Raw genomic sequence first — 21,064 nt, forward strand, 5'->3', positions numbered from 1 at the left:
GCGCCGTGTTTCAGCAAAACATCTCTCACTCCCAGTCAGTCAACCCCACCGCCATCCTCCGCTGTATGTACGTGCACTTGCTCACATACAAACACACACAGAGGTTCCTGCTGCATTGTGGCTGCTGGCCAGTGAGAGCTATGCTGCTAGTGTGGTTAGAAATCTACAGAGAAATATTATCAACTCTCAAGCTATTAGACCATTATTTTTAAAAGATGTATTCTGTAACTCTCTTTATTCATGCTAAAGACATAATTTATAATTGCTATAGATTTGAAGTAGGCCATTTCCAATTAGTACAATATTTGGTTTGTCAATTTTTGAACAACGTTTTTGGTTGGAGTGTATCCAAAATAAACACTGTTACTATCAAAAGGCTTAATACTGACAAAGCTAAATGATTTGATCGCCAGAAAATGACGCTATTGACAACAACATTTCAGATAATCAGAGATACACTGCCACACAAATCAAACATTTCTTGTTATATTACTGTATACTGATAACATATAAGAACAATACAATCAACTCACAGCTAAAATAGAAACATGCTTTACTGCAGGAAGCGGTAAACCATACAAAACCCAACCAGACAGTAGAAACCTGACACCTCGTGTTACTCTAATAGCTTATCGACTAACACAGTACCTGTCTTAGTTATGTTAAATAATGACTTTACTGAAAGTGAGTGAAATTATCATGTAGTCCTGCACTATAGAACTTCTGCTGACTACATGATACAGAAATAATTTCAATATGTAGTGTGAAACTTTGTGTGGTCACTAGTAAAAACTGCAGCCTTTCTGATATAAAGTGGTGAAATGTAATGTGCTTAACATTTCCAACTAACTTTAACAGGTTTGAGTAAAGACAGAGGAGGATAAATTGATATTTGAATATAATTGTTGATCAGGGTTGAAGAGAAATGAAATTATAGCTATGTTCTAATTAATTCATTTAAATATTTAATACCCTCATGTTAGAAATGGTGCTACACACATAGGCTACTAAACTAGAGTTAAACTTCAGTTTTCATTTATCAAAAGGTATTGTCAGAGGAGTCACAAAAATAAAGACAGACAAGTACATATTAGCCTGTCATTGCAGTCTAAGATGTGACTTGGTTTGAGCATGGACTCACTTCCTATTTTCAGTTCTCAAAAAAGGCAAACGAGTCAACCAATGAAATTTTACGGGTCCATTTCCTGTAAACTCGCAAGTGCAGAAACACATATCTAGTATTCAGAGGCCAAGGCTTAAAACAGGAAGTCTTTTTTGAACTGCTGAGCTGTTATTCTGTTTCACACACTCACCGAGGGAAGGAATTTCACTAACAATGAATAACACATCTTGTCAACGTGTCGACTTTGACTTTTCAAGCAGATTCCTGCCTCCTGTTCTCATCTTAGTATTCATCGTTGGGCTGGTGGCTAATGGATGGGGACTGAAGTCTTTGCTGCATAACTGGAAGAAACTTAAGATCATCAATGTTTTTGTTCTGAACCTTGGTCTTGCAGATATTTTGTATCTGCTCACACTCCCATTTCTGATGGTGTACTATTTTATGAAGAATAAATGGATCTTTGGAGACACATTCTGCAAGATAACAAGATTCTGCTTCAACCTGAATTTATATGGCAGCATTGGATTCCTTACTTGTATAAGTGTGTACAGGTACCTGGCCATTGTCCACCCAGTGAGAATGATGGGAAGATTAACTGTCACCCACTCTGTGGCTATTTCAGTCATGGTTTGGCTGTTGGTGAGTGTTCAAAGTCTTCCAGACATGTTCTACACCAAGACATTTGGAAACAAACCTGGGAAATGCTATGATACGACCCATAGCAGATATGTTGAGGATTACCTGAAATACAGCCTCGGATGGACACTCACTGGGTTTTGTCTCCCATTCCTCATCACACTGGGCTGCTATGGACATGTGATTGTCATTCTCTGCCGCAGAAATACCATTGACAAGGTACAAAAACAGAGAAGTTTGAAGTTGTTGTTCATCTTGATTGTTCTCTTCTCTGTTTGTTACATCCCCTATCATGTATTCAAGAACCTCAACCTCTGGTCAAGAGTTTTATTAAAACAGCATATGTGCCGTGAATGGTCTAATGGAGTCTACATTGCTTATCAGATAAGTCGTGGACTTGTGTGTCTGAACAGTGCTCTAAACCCTCTGGTTTATCTTCATGGAAATGAAGATATTCCTGCTCAGCTCAGACAGCTGCTCCAGCGAGCTCGTCAGATGTTCAGACATTTACCTCCAACAGACTCTGGTAGTGTGCCCATGAATCAAATCAAAGATGAAGTGTAATACATGATAAATATATTTTTCTAATACCATGTTAAATATTAGTATATATTTGTAAATGTTTCTCAAAAGTAACAATTGTGATTTTAGTTCCATATTTGTCCCTTTAATTTTCATTGTCTCAGCAGTAGTAGTGTACTTTGAATTGCTTTGTTGCTGAAATGTGCTACATAAATAAACTTGCCTTGCCTAGTAGTTCTGTGTTTGCAATATGCAGATTTGAAATAGGCCATTTCCAATTAGTACAATATTTGGGTTGTCAAATTTGAAAAATGTTTTTGGTTGGAGTGTATCTAAACCAAACAACACTGTTATTATTAAAAGGCTTATTACTGATTTACAAAGCTAAATGATTTGATCACCAGAAAATTTGAGATAATCAGAGGTGCACTGCCATAAAAATCAAACATTTCTTGTTATATTACTGTATACTGATAACATATAAGAACAATACAATCAACTCACAGCTAAAATACAAACATGCTTTACTGCAGGAAGCGGTAAATGAAGATATTCGTTCTCAGCTCAGAGAGCTGCTCCAGCGAGCTCGTCAGACGTTCAGACGTCCACCTCCAACAGACTCTGGTAGTGTGCCCATGACAGAACTCACAGATGACGTTTAATACATGAAAAATATGTTTTTCCAGTAACATGTTAAATATTAATACATGTTTGTAAATGTTTCTCAGAAATAATGATTCTGTTTCTAATTTAATTTTCATTGTTTCAGCAGTAGTAGTGTACTTTGAATTGCTTTGTTGCTGAAATATGCTACATAAATAAACTTGCCTTGCCTAGTAGTTCTGTGTTTGCAATATGCAGCTTATGTAACCACCAAACCTTTGACTTTGCAACAGATTGCAAGTAAGATTTCATTCATGCTAATATTTAAATTTGTGTGATTATACTGAATGTTTAGCATGAAAGACAGTTAACAATGAATAAAATAACAAAAGGTTAATCAAATTAGAATACTGTTTAAGTTTATATATGACCATGCTGTTGTTGTCATCTGAGCATAATTCAGACTTGTATATGTGGAAAATTGTGTTTATATATGCAGAAAAAAACTTTAAAAATCACTGAAGTAATAAATTCTGTAAATCTTCAAGTCTCAATATGTTATTATGATTGTTCAGAAAGGCTTGCAGTGTTTTCTCTGAAGTAGGAACCACCAGAGGGAGACTCTTACTTTCTCATTTGTGTGGGTGAAAAACTGGATCACCCAAACTGTTTGCACACTTATGAATAACATCTTACATGATATGCATAACATCATACAACTGTACTTTAAGTGCTAAGACTGCACTGCAAAAACTCTATTTCCAAGAAAGTGAGATAATCTTGTATTTTGATTTGAAATCTTGTCTGACTTGTTTTGAGTTCAAATTATATTATACTGACTATGCAGGGATGCACATCTTGTCCTCATGTCATCTTTTTCTTTGAACACAGATTTCTGCCTCTTGTTTTCATCTCAGTATTCATCGTTGTTCTGGTAGCTAATGGATGGGGATTCAAGTCTTTTTTGCAGAAATGGAAAAAACTGGGACATGTCAATATTTTTGTTTTGAACCTTAGTCTTGCTGATATTTTGTATTGTTTTAAAGAAACACCTTGAAGTTGTATGATGTGTCTTAACATTTGAAGTCACAATTAAATGGCTGATTATTCACTGCTAGAAAGTACTTTGAATGAAGTTTTCTCCGTCTGCAGAGAGCAGAGTCGCAGCAGCACGCTGCACTGGGCCCTGTGGAAGGATGGCAGGTTAGTCTGTCTGACTGACTGACTGACTGACTGACTGACTGGCCTGACAATTGCAAGATTTCCCTCTGTTGAAATGTGGCTGGAACAGATTGCCGCCCTGATGCTGCTGGAGAAGTTGACTTTGTCTGGGTCATTTGTCTTTTGCTATTGTGTGATTGGTGAAAGCAGACCCCATTCAAACTTTAAAACGTTCACAAAACTTTAATTTTCAAAGTTGTATTCTGTGTTGTGAAATACCACTGACAAGGTCAGGCACATGCACAGAGGGACCTCAAAGGAGGCTTGAGCACCTGCCTGTTTGGTCTCTTAGAGACAAAGTGTCCCTTTACTGGGGTGATTTTTTTAAATAAATAAATATATTCCTGTTGATCCTGCTACATCCAGCATGACACAACAATATACTCAGTACCTCATGTTCTTTCTGAATGTAGCTGACAGAGAATTCATATTGGTATATGTCAGTGTTGATAGTTTACTGTGCGGTAAAGTGATTGTAGGTGACAGAACTCAGTAGCACTAAGGTTCAAGGGGACTATTATTGTCATTGCACATCCCATGCAAAGCAGGTATGGATCTGTGTGCATGTTAAATAAAAAATAACAATGTATGACATCCATACATTCTTGTCACATTATGCCACGTTGTGATTAGAATTAAAGGTTCTGTCAGAAATTCCTTCTCACTAGTGACATCTGTGGCCATTAAATGAGCTGCAGTCAACACACTGGTGCTCGCGGTACGAGACTATTGCAGGTGATGTCTTTTTCCTCATTTACACTTCTTATACTTACATAAAAGATCTCTAATATTGTGTTTTGCACCATGTTTGAGCAAAGCATCTCTCACTCCCAATCAATCAACCCCACCGCCATCCTCCGCTGTATGTACGTGCACTTCCTCACATACAAACACACACAGAGGTTCCTGCCGCATTGTGGCTGCTGGCCAGTGAGAGCTATGCTGCTAGTGTGGCTAGAAATCTACAGAGAAATATTATCAACTCTCAAGATATTAGACCATTATTTTTAAAAGATGTATTCTGTAACTCTCTTTATTCATGCTAAAGACATAATTTATAATTGCTATAGATTTGAAATAAGCCATTTCCAATTAGTACAATATTTGGGTTGGCAATTCTTGAACAACGTTTTTCGTTGGAGTGTATCTAAACCAAACACTGTTACTATCAAAAGGCTTATTACTGATTTACAAAGCTAAATGATTTGATCACCAGAAAAAAAAGGTATTAACGACAACATTTGAGATAATCAGAGGTACACTTCCATACAAATCAAACATTTCTTGTTATATTACTGTATATTGAAAACATATCAGAATAATACAATCAACTCACAGCTTAAATAGAAGCATGCTTTACCAAAGGAAGCGGGAAACCATACAAAACCCAACCAGACAGTGGAAACCTGACACCTCGTGTTACTCTAATAGCTTATCAACTAACACAGTGCCTGTCTTAGTTATGTTAAATAATGACTTTACTGAAAGTGAGTAAAATTATCATGTAGTCCTGCACTATAGAACTTCTGCTGACTACATGATACAGAAATAATTTCCAATATGTAGTGTGAAACTTTGTGCAGTCACTAGTAAGAACTGCAGCCTTTCTGATATAAAGTGGTGAAATGTAATGTGCTAAACATTTCCAACTAACTTTCTCAGGTTTAAGTAAAGATAGGGGAGGATAAATTGATATTTGCCTGGAATCGTTGAATGTTCTAATTGATGAATTTAAATATTTAATGCCATCATGTTAGAAATGGTGCCACACACATAGGCTACTAAACTAGAGTTAAACTTCAGTTTTCATTTATCAAAAGGTATTGTCAGAGGAGTCACAAAAATAAAGACAGACAAGTACATATTAGCCTGTTATTATAGTCTAAGCTGTGACTTGGTTTGAACGTTGATTCACTTTCTATTTTCAGTTTTAATAAAAAATAACCAACAAGTCAACCAATGAAATTTTAAGTGTCCATTTCCTGTAAACTCGCAGGTGCAGAAACACATATCTAGTATTCAGAAGCCAAGGCTTAAAACAGGACGTCTTTTCTGAACTGCTGAGCTGTTATTCTGTTTCACACATTCACCGAGGGAAGGAATTTCACCAACAATGAATAACACAACTTGTCAAAGTATCAACTTTGACTTTCCAAGGAGATTCCTGCCTCCTGTTTTCATCTTAGTATTCATCGTTGGTCTGGTGGCTAATGGATGGGGACTGAAGTATTTGCTGCACAACTGGAAGAAACTGGGGGACATCAATGTTTTTGTTCTGAACCTTGGTCTTGCAGATATTTTGTATCTGCTCACACTCCCATTTCTGATGGTGTACTATTTTAAGGACAGTACTTGGATCTTTGGAGACACATTCTGCAAGATAACAAGATTCTGCTTCAACATAAATTTATATGGCAGCATTGGATTCCTTACTTGTATAAGTGTGTACAGGTACCTGGCCATTGTCCATCCAATGAGAGCGAGGGGAAGATTAACTGTCACCCACTATGTGGCTATTTCAGTCATGATTTGGCTGTTGGTGAGCGTTCAAAGTCTTCCAGACATGTTCTACACCAAGACATCTGAAAACAAGACTGCATGCTATGATACCACCCATAAGACATACGTTGAGGATTACCTGAAATACAGCCTCGGATGGACACTCACTGGGTTTTGTCTCCCATTCCTCATCACATTGGGCTGCTATGGACAAGTGATTGTCATTCTCTGCCGCAGAAATACCATTGACAAGGTACAAAGACAGAGAAGTTTGAAATTATTGCTAATCTTGATTGTTCTCTTCTCTGTTTGTTACATCCCCTATCATGTATTCAAGAACCTCAGCCTCTGGTCAAGAGTTTTATCAAAACAGCAGGTATGCTATGATTGGTCTAATGGAGTCTACATTGCTCGTCAGATAAGTCGTGGACTTGTGTGTCTGAACAGTGCTCTAAACCCTCTGGTTTATCTTCATGGAAATGAAGATATTACTGCTCAGCTCAGAGAGCTGCTCCAGCGAGCTCGTCAGATGTTCAGACGTCCACTTCCAACACACTCTGGTAGTGTGCCCATGAATCAAATCACAGATTAGGTATAATACATGAAGAATATGTTTTTCCAGTAACATGTTAAATATTAGTATATATTTGTAAATGTTTCTCAAAACTAATGATTCCGTTTCTAATTTCATTTTCATTGTCTCAGCAGTAGTAGTGTACTTTGAATTGCTTTGTTGCTGAAATGTGCTACATAAATAAACTTGCCTTGCCTAGTAGTTCTGTGTTTGCAATATGCAGCTTATGTAACCACCAAACCTTTGACTTTGCAACAGATTGCAAGTAAGATTTCATTCATGCTAATATTTAAATTTGTGTGATTATACTGAATGTTTGGCATGAAAGACAGTTAACAATGAATAAAATAACAAAAGGTTAATCACATTAGAATACTGTTTAAGTTTATATATGACCATGCTGTTGTTGTCATCTGAGCATAATTCAGACTTGTATATGTGGAAAATTGTGTTTATATATGCAGAAAAAAAAATTAAAAATCACTGAAGTAATAAATTCTCTGAATCTTCAAGTCTCAATATGTTATTATGATTTTTCAGAAAGGCTTGCAGTGTTTCCTTTGAAGTAGGAACCACCAGAGGGAGACTCTTACTTTCTCATTTGTGTGGGTGAAAAACTGGATCACCCAAACTGTTTGCACACTTATGAATAACATCTTACATGATATGCATAACATCATACAACTGTACTTTAAGTGCTAAGACTGCACTCCAAAAACTCTATTTCCAAGAAAGTGAGATTAAAATCTTGTCTGATTTGTTTTGAGTTCAAATTATATTATACTGACGATGCAGGGATGCACATCTTGTCCTCGTGTCATCTTTTTCTTTGAACACAGATTTCTGCCTCTTGTTTTCATCTCAGTATTCATCGTTGGTCTGGTAGCTAATGGATGAGGATTGAAGTCTTTGTTGCAGAAATGGAAAAAACTGGGACATGTCAATGTTTTTGTTTTGAACCTTAGTCTTGCTGATATTTTGTATGGTTTTAAAGAAACACCTTGAAGTTGTATGATGTGTCTTAACATTTGAAGTCACAAATTAAATGGCTGATTATTCACTGTTATAATTACTGTGAATGAAGTTTTCTCCGTCTGCAGAGAGCAGAGTTGCAGCAGCACGCTGCACTGGGCCCTGTGGAAGGATGGCAGGTTAGTCTGATGGACTGACTGACTGACTGACTGACTGACTGACTTCAATGCTGCCATCGGCCTGAAAATTGCAAGATTTCCCTCTGTTGAAATGTGGCTGGAACAGATTGCCGCCCTGATGCTGCTGGAGAAGTTGACTTTGTCTGGGTCATTTGTCTTTTGCTCTTGTGTGATTGGTGAAAGCAGACCCCATTCAAACTTCAAAACGTTCACAAAACTTTAATTTTCAAAGTTGTATTCTGTGTTGTGAAATACCACTGACAAGGTCAGGCACATGCACAGATAGACCTCAAAGGGGGCTTGAGCAACTGCCTGTTTGGTCTCTTAGAGACAAAGTGTCCCTTTACTGGGGTGATTTTTTAAAATAAATAAATACATTCCTGTTGATCCTGCTACATCCAGCGTGACACAACAATATACTCAGTACCTCATGTTGTTTCTAGCTGACAGAGAATTTATATTGGTATATGTCAGTGTTAATAGTTTACTGTGAGGTAAAGTGATTGTAGGTGACAGAACTCAGTAGCACTAAGGTTCAAGGGGACTATTATTGTCATTGCACATCCCAAGCAAGGCAGGTATGGATCTGTGTGCATGTTAAATAAAAAATAACAATGTATGACATCCATACATCTTTGTCACATTATGCCATGTTGTGATTAGAATTAAAGGTTCTGTCAGAAATTCCCTCTCACTAGTGACATTTGTGGCCATTAAATGAGCTGCAGTCAACACACTGGTGCTCGGGGCACGAGACTACTACAGGTGATGTTTTTTTCCTCACTTACACTTCTTATAATTACATAAAAGATCTCTAATATTGTGTTTTGCACCATGTTTGAGCAAAGCATCTCTCACTCCCAATCAATCAACCCCACCGCCATCCTCCGCTGCATGTACGTGCACTTGCTCACATACAAACACACACAGAGGTTCCTGCTGCATTGTGGCTGCTGGCCAGTGAGAGCTACGCTGCTAGTGTGGTTAGAAATCTGCAGAGAAACAGTCTCAACTCTCAAGATCTTAGACCATTATTTTTAAAAGATGTATTCTGTAACTCTCTTTATTCATGCTAAAGACATTATTTATAATTGCTATAGATTTGAAATAAGCCATTTCTAATTAGTACAATATTTGGGTTGCCAAATTTTGAACTATGTTTTTGGTTGGAGTGTATCCAAACCAAACACTGTTACTATTAAAAGGCTTATTACTGATTTACAAAGCTAAATGATTTGATCACCAGAAAACAAAGCTATTAACGACAACATTTGAGATAATCGGAGGTACACTGTCATACAAATCAAACATTTCTTGTTATATTACTGTATACTGATAACATATAGGAACAATACAATCAACTCACAGCTAAAATAGGAACATGCTTTACTGCAGGAAGCGGTAAACCATACAAAACCCAACCAGACAGTGGAAACCTGACACCTCGTTTAACTCTAATAGCTTAGTGCAAACTATGAAGTTTATTCATCAAGTGCATCTTTTTTATTTCCTTTCATTTCCGTAAAAATCTCTATCTTGGTGGAATCTACCCAAGTAATGGTAAATAATGACTTTACTGAAAGTGAGTAAAATTATCATGTAGTCCTGCACTATAGAACTTCTGCTTACTACATGATACAGAAATAATTTCCAATATGTAGTGTGAAACTTTGTGTGGTCACTAGTAAAAACTGCAGCCTTTTTGATATAAAGTGATGAAATGTAATGTGCTAAACATTTCCAAATAACTTTCTCAGGTTTAAGTAAAGATAGGGGAGGATAAATTGATATTTGCCTGGAATCGTTGAATGTTCTAATTGATTAATTTAAATATTTAATGCCATCATGTTAGAAATGGTGCCATACACACAGGCTACTAAACTAGAGTTAAACTTCAGTTTCCATTTATCAAAAGGTATTGTCAGAGGAGTCACAAAAATAAAGACAGACAAGTACATATTAGCCTGTTATTGTAATCTAAGCTGTGACTTGGTTTGAGCATGGACTCACTTTCTATTTTTAGTTTTAATAAAAATAACCAACAAGTCAACCAATGAAATTTTACGGGTCCATTTCCTGTAAACTCGCAGGTGCAGAAACACATATCTGGTATTCAGAGGCCAAGGCTTTGAACAGGACGTCTTTTCTGAACTGCTGAACTGTTATTCTGTTTCACACACTCACCGAGGGAAGGAATTACACCAACAATGAATAACACAACTTGTCAACGTGTCGACTTTGACTTTTCAAGCAGATTCCTGCCTCCTGTTTTCATCTTAGTTTTCATCGTTGGTCTGGTAGCTAATGCATGGGGACTGAAGTCTTTGCTGCACAACTGGAAGAAACTTAAGATCATCAACGTTTTTGTTCTGAACCTTGGTCTTGCAGATATTTTGTATCTGCTCACACTCCCATTTCTGATGGTGTACTATTTTAAGGACAGTACTTGGATCTTTGGAGACACATTCTGCGAGATAACAAGATTCTGCTTCAACATAAATTTATATGGCAGCATTGGATTCCTTACTTGTATAAGTGTGTACAGGTACCTGGCCATTGTCCATCCAATGAGAGTGAGGGGAAGATTAACTGTCACCCACTCTGTGGCTATTTCAGTCATGGTTTGGCTATTGGTGAGTGTTCAAAGTCTTCCAGACATGTTTTACACCAAGACATTTGGAAACAAACCTGGGAAATGCTATGATACCACCAATGATACATACGTTGAGGATTACCTGAAATATAGCCTCGGATGGACACTCACTGGGTTTTGTCTCCCATTCCTCATCACACTGGGCTGCTATGGACATGTGATTGTCATTCTCTGCCGCAAAAATACCATTGACAAGGTACAGAAACAGAGAAGTTTGAAATTATTGCTCATCTTGATTGTTCTCTTCTCTGTTTGTTACATCCCCTATCATGTATTGAAGAACCTCATCCTCTGGTCAAGAGTTTTATCAAAACAGCAGATATGCCGTGAATGGTCTAATAGAGTCTACATTGCTCATCAGATAAGTCGTGGACTTGTGTGTCTGAACAGTGCTCTCAACCCTCTGGTTTATCTTCATGGAAATGAAGATATTCGTTCTCAGCTCAGACAGCTGCTCCAGCGAGCTCGTCAGATGTTCAGACGTCCACCTCCAACAGACTCTGGTAGTGTGCCCATGACAGAACTCACAGGTGATGTTTAATACGTGAAAAATATGTTTTTCCAGTAACATATTAAATATTAGTATATATTTGCAAATGTTTCTCAGAAGTAATGATTCTGTTTCTAATTTCATTTTCATTGTCTCGGCAGTAGTAGTGTACTTTGAATTGCTTTGTTGCTGAAATGTGCTACATAATTAAACTTGCCTTGCCTAGTAGTTCTGTGTTTGCAATATGCAGCTTATGTAACCACCAAACCATTGACTTTGCAACGGATTGCAAGTAAGATTTCATTCATGCTAATAGTTAAATTTGCACCATGTTTCAGCAAAACATCTCTCACTCCCAGTCAATCAACCCAACCGCCATCCTCCGCTGTATGTACGTGCACTTGCTCACATACAAACACACAGAGGTTCCTGCTGCATTGTGGCTGCTGGCCAGTGAGAGCTATGCTGCTAGTGTGGTTAGAAATCTACAGAGAAACAGTCTCAACTCTCAAGATATTAGACCATTATTTTTAAAAGATGTCTTCTGTAACTCTCTTTATTCATGCTAAAGATATAATTTATAATTGCTATAGATTGGAAATAAGCCATTTCCAATTAGTACAATATTTGGGTTGTCAAATTTTTGAACATTTTTGGTTGGAGTGTATCCAAACCAAACACTGTTATTATTAAAAGGCTTATTACTGATTTACAAAGCTAAATGATTTGATCACCAGAAAATAAAGCTATTAATAACGACAACATTTGAGATAATCAGAGGTACACTGCCATACAAATAAAACATTCTTGTTATATTACTGTATATTGAAAACATATCAGAATAATACAATCAACTCACAGCTGAAATAGAAACATGCTTTACTGCAGGAAGCGGTAAACCATACAAAATCCAACCAGACAGTAGAAACCTGACACCTTGTGTTACTCTAATAGCTTATCAACTAACACAGTACCTGTCTTAGTTATGTTAAATTATGACTTTACTGAAAGTGAGTAAAATTATCATGTAGCCCTGCACTATAGAACTTCTGCTGACTACATGATACAGAAATAATTTCAATATGTAGTGTGAAACTTTGTGCAGTCACTAGTAAAAACTGCAGCCTTTCTGATTTAAAGTGGTGAAATGTAATGTGCTAAACATTTCCAACTAACTTTCTCAGGTTTAAGTAAAGATAGGGGAGGATAAATTGATATTTGCCTGGAATCGTTGAATGTTCTAATTGATGAATTTAAATATTTATTGCCATCATGTTAGAAATGGTGCCACACACATAGGCTACTAAACTAGAGTTAAACTTCAGTTTTCATTTATCAAAAGGTATTGTGAAAGGAGTCACAAAAATAAAGACAGACAAGTACATATTAGCCTGTCATTATAATCTAAGATGTGACTTGGTTTGAACGTTGATTCACTTTCTATTTTCAATTGTCAAAAAAGGCAAACGAGTCAACCAATAAAATTTTACGAGTCCATTTCCTGTAAACTTGCAGGTGCAGAAACACATACCTAGTATTCAGAAGCCAAGGCTTAAAACAGGAAGTCTTCTCTGAACTGAACTGTTATTCTGTTTCACACACTCACCGAGGGAAGGAATTACACTAACAATGAATAACACAACTTGTCAACGTATCAGCTTTGACTTTACAAGCAGATTCCTGCCACCTGTTTACATCTTAGTATTCATCGTTGGTCTAGTGGCTAATGGATGGGGACTGAAGTCTTTGCTGCTCAACTGGAAGAAACTGGGGAACGTCAATGTTTTTGTTCTGAACCTTGGTCTTGCAGATATTCTGTATCTGCTCACACTCCCATTTCTGATGGTGTACTATTTTATGAAGAGTACTTGGATCTTTGGAGACACATTCTGCAAGATAACAAGATTCTGCTTCAACCTGAATTTATATGGCAGCATTGGATTCCTTACTTGTATGAGTGTGTACAGGTACCTGGCCATTGTCCATCCAATGAGAATGATGGGAAGATTAACTGTCACCCACTCTGTGGCTATTTCAGTCATGGTTTGGCTGTTGGTGAGCATTCAAAGTCTTCCGGACATGTTCTACATCAAGACATTTGGAAACAGGCCTGGGAAATGCTATGATACCACCCATAAGACATATGTTGAGGATTACCTGAAATACAGCCTCAGATTGACACTTACTGGGTTTTGTCTACCATTCCTCATCACACTGGGCTGCTATGGACATGTGATTGTCATTCTCTGCCACAAAAATGCCACTGACAAGGTACAGAAACAGAGAAGTTTGAAATTGTTGTTCATCTTGATTGTTCTCTTCTCTGTTTGTTACATCCCCTATCATGTATTGAGGAACCTCAACCTCTGGTCAAGAGTTTTATTAGAACAGAAGAAATGCCGTGAATGGTCTAATAGAGTCTACATTGCTCATCAGATAAGTCGTGGACTTGTGTGTCTGAACAGTGCTCTCAACCCTCTGGTTTATCTTCATGGAAATGAAGATATTCCTGCTCAGCTCAGACAGCTGCTCCAGCGAGCTCGTCAGATGTTCAGACATTTACCTCCAACAGACTCTGGTAGTGTGCCCATGAATCAAATCACAGATTAGGTATAATACATGAAAAATATGTTTTTCAGGAACATGCTAATTATTAGTATATATTTGTAAATGTTTCTCAGAAATAATGATTTTGTTTCTAATTTCAATATTTAAATTTGTGTGATTATACTGACACAATGCTTAGCATAAAAATACAGTTAACAATGAATAAAATAACAAAAGGTTAATTAAATAAGAATATGGTTCAAGTTTATATATGACCATGCTGTTGTTGTCATGCGAATATAATTCAGACTTGTATATGTGGAAAATTGTGTTTATATAGAGAGAGAAAAACTTTAAAAATCACTGAAATAATAAATTCTCTAAGTCTTCAAGTCTCAATATGTTATTATGATTGTTCAGAAAGGCTTGCAGTGTTTTCTCTGAAGTAGGAACCACCAGAGGGAGACTCTTACTTTCTAATTTGTGTGGGTGAAAAACTGGATCACCCAAACTGTTTGCACACTTATGAATAACATCTTACATGATATGCGTAACATCATACAACTGTACTTTAAGTGCTAAAACTGCACTCCAAAAACTCTATCTATATAGAAAATATATTATACTGACTATGCAGGGGTGTTTGACTTAATGCAAGTAAATACCACATGCCTTGTCTTAATTTGCCATTTTTTATCTTATTTGGGGTTATGTTTTTACTTAGATACAAGGGGTATGTCTGTTTCATGACCTGCAGTATGCTTTGACACTTATTTTAAGCTCAGCAATTTCAAGACAAAGACATCTTATTTGTCTTGAAACAGCATGAGAGTATATTCTCAACATTATATTGGGGAAAAATATAAAATGTCAAAGTTTCGACTATTGATCACATTTTTTTTAAACCTATCATATTCCATTTATAACAATAGAGCTTTGGATGGTATACATCAAACTTAATATGTTACAAACCTGTAACATAATGTGGCTGGAACAGATTGCCGCCCTGATGCTGCTGGAGAAGTTGACTTTGTCGTGATTGTTTGTCTTTTGCTATTGTGTGATTGGTGAAAACAGACCCCATTCAAACTTTAAAACGTTCACAAAACTTTAATTTTCAAAGTTGTATTCTGTGTTGTGAAATACCACTGACAAGGTCAGGCACATGCACAGAGGGACCTCAAAGGGGGCTTGAGCACCTGCCCGTTTGGTCTCTTAGAGACAAAGTGCCCCTTTACTGGGGTGATTTTTCAAATAAATAAATATATTCCTGTTGATCCTGCTACATCCAGCGTGACACAACAATATACTCAGTACCTCATGTTGTTTCTAGCTGACAGAGAGTTTATATTGGTATATGTCACTGTTAATAGTTTACTGTGAGGTAAAGTGATTGTAGGTGACGGAACTCAGTAGCACTAAGGTTCAAGGGGACTATTTTTGTCATCGCACATCCCATGCAAAGCAGGTATGGATCTGTGTGCATGTTAAATAAAAAATAACAATGTATGACATCCATACATCCTTGTCACATTATGCTATGCTGTGATTAGAATTAAAGATTCTGTCAGAAATTCCTTCTCATTAGTAACATCTGTGGCCATTAAATGAGCTGCAGTCAACACACTGGTGCTCGCAGAACGAGACTGCTACAGGTGATGTTTTTTTCCTCACTTACACTTCTTATACTTACATAAAAGATCTCTAATATTGTGTTTTGCACCATGTTTGAGCAAAGCATCTCTCATTCCCAGTCAGTCAACCCCACCGCCATCCTCCGCTGTATGTACGTGCACTTGATCACATACAAACACACACAGAGGTTCCTGCTGCATTGTGGCTGCTGGCCAGTGAGAGCTATGCTGCTAGTGTGGTTAGAAATCTACAGAGAAATATTATCAACTCTCAAGATATTAGACCATTATTTTTAAAAGATGTATTCTGTAACTCTCTTTATTCATGCTAAAGACATAATTTATAATTGCTGTAGATCTGAAATAGGCCATTTCCAATTAGTACAATATTTGGGTTGTCAATTTTTGAACAACATTTTTGGGTGGAGTGTATCCAAACCAAACACTGTTATTATTAAAAGGCTTATTACTGATTTACAAAGCTAAATGATTTGATCACCAGAAAATAAAGCTATTAACGACAACATTTGAGATAATCAGAGGTACACTGCCATACAAATCAAACATTTCTTGTTATATTACTGTATATTGAAAACATATCAGAATAAAACAATCAACTCACAGCTTAAATAGAAACATGCTTTACCAAAGGAAGCGGTAAACCATACAAAACCCAACCAGACAGTGGAAACCTGTAACCTCGTTTTACTCTAATAGCTTAGTGCAAACTATGAAGTTTATTCATCAAGTGCATCTTTTTTATTTTATTTCATTTCCGTAAAAATCTCTTTCTTGGTGGAATCTACCACAGTAATGGTAAATAATGACTTTATTGAAAGTGAGTAAAATTATCATGTAGTCCTGCACTATAGAACTTCTGCTGACTACATGATACAGAAATAATTTCCAATATGTAGTGTGAAACTTTGTGTGGTCACTAGTAAGAACTGCAGCCTTTCTGATATAAAGTGGTGAAATGTAATGTGCTAAACATTTCCAACTAACTTTCTCAGGTTTAAGTAAAGATAGAGGAGGATAAATTGATATTTGCATATAATCATTGATCAAGTTTGAATAAAAATGAAGTTATAGCTATGTTCCAATTAATGAATTTAAATATTTAATGCCCTCATGTTAGAAATGGTGCCACACACATAGGCTACTAAACTAGAGTTAAACTTCAGTTTCCATTTATCAAAAGGTATTGTCAGAGGAGTCACAAAAATAAAGACAGACAAGTACATATTAGCCTGTCATTGCAGTCTAAGATGTGACTTGGTTTGAGCATTGATTCACTTTCTATTTTCAGTTTTCAAAAAAGGCAAATGAGTCAACCAATGAAATTTTACGAGTCCATTTCCTGTAAACTTGCAGGTGCAGAAACACATATCTAATATTCAGAGGCCAAGGCTTAAAACAGGAAGTCTTTTCTGAACTGCTGAACTGTTATTCTGTTTCACACACTCACCGAGGGAAGGAATTTCACTAACAATGAATAACACATCTTGTCAACATATCAACTTTGACTTTACAAGCAGATTCCTGCCTCCTGTTTTCATCTTAGTATTCATCGTTGGTCTGGTGGCTAATGGATGAGGATTGAAGTCTTTGCTGCAGAAATGGAAAAAACTGGGACATGTCAATATTTTTGTTCTGAACCTTGGTCTTGCGGATGTTTTGTATGGTTTTAAAGAAACACGTTGAAGTTGTATCGTGTAACTTAACATTTGAAGTCACAAATTAAATGGCTGATTATTCACTGCTGGAAAGTACTTTGAATGAAGTTTTCTCCGTCTGCAGAGAGCAGAGTCGCAGCAGCACGCTGCACTGGGCCCTGTGGAAGGATGGCAGGTTAGTCTGACTGCCTGACTGACTAACTGACTGACTGACTGACTGACTGACTGACTGACTGACTGACTGACTGACTGACTTCAGTGCTGCCATTGGCCTGAAAATTGCAAGATTTCCGAAATGTGGCTGGAACAGATTGCCGCCCTGATGCTGCTGGAGAAGTTGACTTTGTCGCGATTGTTTGTCTTTTGCTATTGTGTGATTGGTGAAAGCAGACCCCATTCAAACTTCAAAACGTTCACAAAACTTTAATTTTCAAAGTTGTATTCTGTGTTGTGAAATACCACTGACAAGGTCAGGCACATGCACAGAGGGACCTCAAAGGGGGCTTGAGCACCTGCCTGTTTGGCCTCTTAGAGACAAAGTGTCCCTTTAATGGGGTGATTTTTCAAATAAATAAATATATTCCTGTTGATCCTGCTACATCCAGTGTGACACAACAATATACTCAGTACCTCATGTTGTTTCTAGCTGACAGAGAATTTATATTGGTATATGTTAGTGTTGATAGTTTACTGTGAGGTAAAGTGATTGTAGGTGACGGAACTCAGTAGCACTAAAGTTCAGGGGGACTATTATTGTCATCGCACATCCCACACAAAGCAGGTATGGATCAAGTGTGTGCATGTTAAATAAAAAATAACAATGTATGACATCCATACATTCTTGTCACATTATGCCATGTTGTGATTAGAATTAAAGGTTCTGTCAGAAATTCCTTCTCACTAGTGACATCTGTGGCCATTAAATGAGCTGCAGTCAACACACTGGTGCTCGCAGTATGAAACTATTGCAGGTGATGTCTTTTTCCTCACTTACACTTCTTATAATTACATAAAAGATCTCTAACATTGTGTTTTGCACCGTGTTTCAGCAAAACATCTCTCACTCCAAGTCAGTCAGCCCCACCGCCATCCTCCGCTGTATGTACGTGCACTTGCTCACATACAAACACACACAGAGGTTCCTGCTGCATTGTGGCTGCTGGCCAGTGAGAGCTATGCTGCTAGTGTGGCTAGAAATCTACAGAGAAACAGTCTCAACTCTCAAGATATTAGACCATTATCTTTAAAAGATGTATTCTGTAACTCTCTTTATTCATGCTAAAGACATAATTTATAATTGCTATAGATTTGAAATAAATCATTACCAGTTAGTACAATATTTGGGTTGTCAAATTTTGAACAACGTTTTTGGTTGGAGTGTATCCAAACCAAACACTGTTATTGAAAAGGCTTATTACTGATTTACAAAGCTAAATGATTTGATCACCCGAAAATAAAGCTATTAACGACAACATTTGAGATAATCAGAGGTACACTGCCATACAAATCAAACATTTCTTGTTGTATTACTGTATATTGATAACATATAAGGACAATACAATCAACTCACAGCTTAAATACAAACATGCTTTACTGCAGGAAGCGGTAAACCATACAAAACCCAGACAGTAGAAACCTGACACCTCGTGTTACTCTAATAGCTTATCGACTAACACAGTGCCTTTCTTAGTTATGTTAAATAATTACTTTACTGAAAGTGAGTAAAATTATCATGTAGTCCTGCACTATAGAACTTCTGCTGACTACATGATACAGAAATAATTTCCAATATGTAGTGTGAAACTTTGTGTGGTCACTAGTAAAATCTGCAGCCTTTCTGATATAAAGTGGTTAAATGTAATGTGCTAAACATTTCCAAAAAACTTTCTCAGGTTTAAGTAAAGATAGAGGAGGATAAATTTATATATGCATATAATTGTTGATCAAGTTTGAATAGAAATGAAATTATAGCTATGTTCCAATTAATGAATTTAAATATTTATTGCCATCATGTTAGAAATGGTGCCACACACATAGGCTACTAAACTAGGGTTAAACTTCAGTTTCCATTTATCAAAAAGTATTATCAGAGGAGTCACAAAAATAAAGACAGACAAGTACATATTAGCCTGTCATTGTAGTCAAAGATGTGACTTGGTTTGAGCATGGACTCACTTTCTATTTTCAGTTTTCAAAAAAGGCAAACGAGTCAACCAATGAAATTTTACGAGTCCATTTCCTGTAAACTTGCAGGTGCAGAAACACATACCTAGTATTCAGAGGCCAAGGCTTAAAACAGGAAGTCTTTTCTGAACTGCTGAACTGTTATTCTGTTTCACACACTCACCGAGGGAAGGAATTACACCAACAATGAATAACACAACTTGTCAACGTATCAACTTTGACTTTACAAGCAGATTCCTGCCTCCTGTTTTCATCTTAGTATTCATCGTTGGTCTGGTGGCTAATGGATGTGGACTGAAGTCTTTGTTGCACAACTGGAAGAAACTGGGGATCATCAATGTTTTTGTTCTGAACCTTGGTCTTGCAGATATTTTGTATCTGCTCACACTCCCATTTCTGATGGTGTACTATTTTATGAAGAGTAAATGGATCTTCGGAGACACATTCTGCAAGATAACAAGATTCTGCTTCAACCTGAATTTATATGGCAGCATTGGATTCCTTACTTGCATAAGTGTGTTCAGGTACCTGGCCATTGTCCATCCAATGAGAATGATGGGAAGATTAACTGTCACCCACTCTGTGGCTATTTCAATCATGGTTTGGCTGTTGGTGAGCATTCAAAGTCTTCCGGACATGTTCTACACCAAAACATCTGGAAACAAGCCTGGGAAATGCTACGATACCACCGCCAAGAAATATGTTGAGGATTACCTGAAATACAGCTTCGGATGGACACTTACTGGGTTTTGTCTCCCATTCCTCATCACACTGGGCTGCTATGGACATGTGATTGTCATTCTCTGCCGCAAAAATACCATTGACGAGGTACTGAAAAAGAGATGCTTGAGATTATTGTTAATCTTGATTGTTCTCTTCTCTGTTTGTTACATCCCCTATCATGTATTGAAGAACCTCAACCTCTGGTCAAGAGTTTTATCAAAACAGCAGGTATGCTATGATTGGTCTAATGAAGTCTACATTGCTCATCAGATAAGTCGTGGACTTGTGTGTCTGAACAGTGCTCTCAACCCTCTGGTTTATCTTCATGCAAATGAAGATATTCGTTCTCAGCTCAGACAGCTGCTCCAGCGAGCTCGTCAGATGTTCAGACGTCCACCTCCAACAGACTCTGGTAGTGTGCCCATAACAGAACTCACAGATGACGTTTAATACATGAAAAATAAGTTTTTCCAGTAACATATTAGACATTAGTATATATTTGTAAATGTTTAACAGAAATAATGATTCTGTTTCTAATTTCATTTTCATTGTCTCAGCAGTAGTAGTGTACTTTGAATTGCTTTGTTGCTGAAATGTGCTACATAAATAAACTTGCCTTGCCTAGTAGTTCTGTGTTTGCAATATGCAGCTTATGTAACCACCAAACCTTTGACTTTGCAACAGATTGCAAGTAAAATTTCATTCATGCTAATATTTAAATTTGTGTGATTATACTGAATGTTTAGCATGAAAGACAGTTAACAATGAATAAAATAACAAAAGGTTAATCAAATTAGAATACTGTTTAAGTTTATATATGACTATGCT

General features: G+C 36.9%; 5 protein-coding genes across 5 annotated transcripts; all 5 read left to right on the forward strand.

The window, feature by feature from the left end:
* Positions 1 to 1,328: 1,328 nt before the first annotated feature.
* LOC121895732 (P2Y purinoceptor 1-like) lies at positions 1,329 to 2,323 on the forward strand. The gene has a single exon (XM_042409154.1). The coding sequence runs from the start codon at positions 1,337 to 1,339 to the stop codon at positions 2,321 to 2,323; it is 987 nt and encodes a 328-aa protein (XP_042265088.1). The 5' UTR covers positions 1,329 to 1,336.
* Positions 2,324 to 6,218: 3,895 nt separating this feature from the next.
* On the forward strand, positions 6,219 to 7,196 carry LOC121895734 (P2Y purinoceptor 1-like). The gene has a single exon (XM_042409155.1). It carries the CDS (start codon positions 6,219 to 6,221, stop codon positions 7,194 to 7,196), a length of 978 nt encoding a protein of 325 aa, XP_042265089.1.
* A 3,340-nt stretch (positions 7,197 to 10,536) lies between these two features.
* LOC121895735 (P2Y purinoceptor 1-like) lies at positions 10,537 to 11,523 on the forward strand. The gene has a single exon (XM_042409156.1). The coding sequence runs from the start codon at positions 10,537 to 10,539 to the stop codon at positions 11,521 to 11,523; it is 987 nt and encodes a 328-aa protein (XP_042265090.1).
* Positions 11,524 to 13,029: 1,506 nt separating this feature from the next.
* Positions 13,030 to 14,098, forward strand: LOC121896243 (P2Y purinoceptor 1-like). Its single transcript, XM_042410008.1, has one exon. The coding sequence runs from the start codon at positions 13,102 to 13,104 to the stop codon at positions 14,080 to 14,082; it is 981 nt and encodes a 326-aa protein (XP_042265942.1). The 5' UTR covers positions 13,030 to 13,101; the 3' UTR covers positions 14,083 to 14,098.
* Positions 14,099 to 19,619: 5,521 nt separating this feature from the next.
* LOC121895736 (P2Y purinoceptor 1-like) lies at positions 19,620 to 20,686 on the forward strand. Its single transcript, XM_042409157.1, has one exon. The coding sequence runs from the start codon at positions 19,700 to 19,702 to the stop codon at positions 20,684 to 20,686; it is 987 nt and encodes a 328-aa protein (XP_042265091.1). The 5' UTR covers positions 19,620 to 19,699.
* Positions 20,687 to 21,064: the final 378 nt, after the last annotated feature.

This window comes from Thunnus maccoyii, chromosome 4 (genome assembly GCF_910596095.1).
Source record: "Thunnus maccoyii chromosome 4, fThuMac1.1, whole genome shotgun sequence".
Lineage (NCBI taxonomy): Eukaryota > Metazoa > Chordata > Actinopteri > Scombriformes > Scombridae > Thunnus > Thunnus maccoyii.

Bases quoted from the DNA above. Each gene is read 5' to 3' on its own strand.
- LOC121895732 (XM_042409154.1), top strand. From the start codon at position 1,337: ATGAATAACACATCTTGTCAACGTGTCGACTTTGACTTTTCAAGCAGA.
- LOC121895734 (XM_042409155.1), top strand. From the start codon at position 6,219: ATGAATAACACAACTTGTCAAAGTATCAACTTTGACTTTCCAAGGAGA.
- LOC121895735 (XM_042409156.1), top strand. From the start codon at position 10,537: ATGAATAACACAACTTGTCAACGTGTCGACTTTGACTTTTCAAGCAGA.
- LOC121896243 (XM_042410008.1), top strand. From the start codon at position 13,102: ATGAATAACACAACTTGTCAACGTATCAGCTTTGACTTTACAAGCAGA.
- LOC121895736 (XM_042409157.1), top strand. From the start codon at position 19,700: ATGAATAACACAACTTGTCAACGTATCAACTTTGACTTTACAAGCAGA.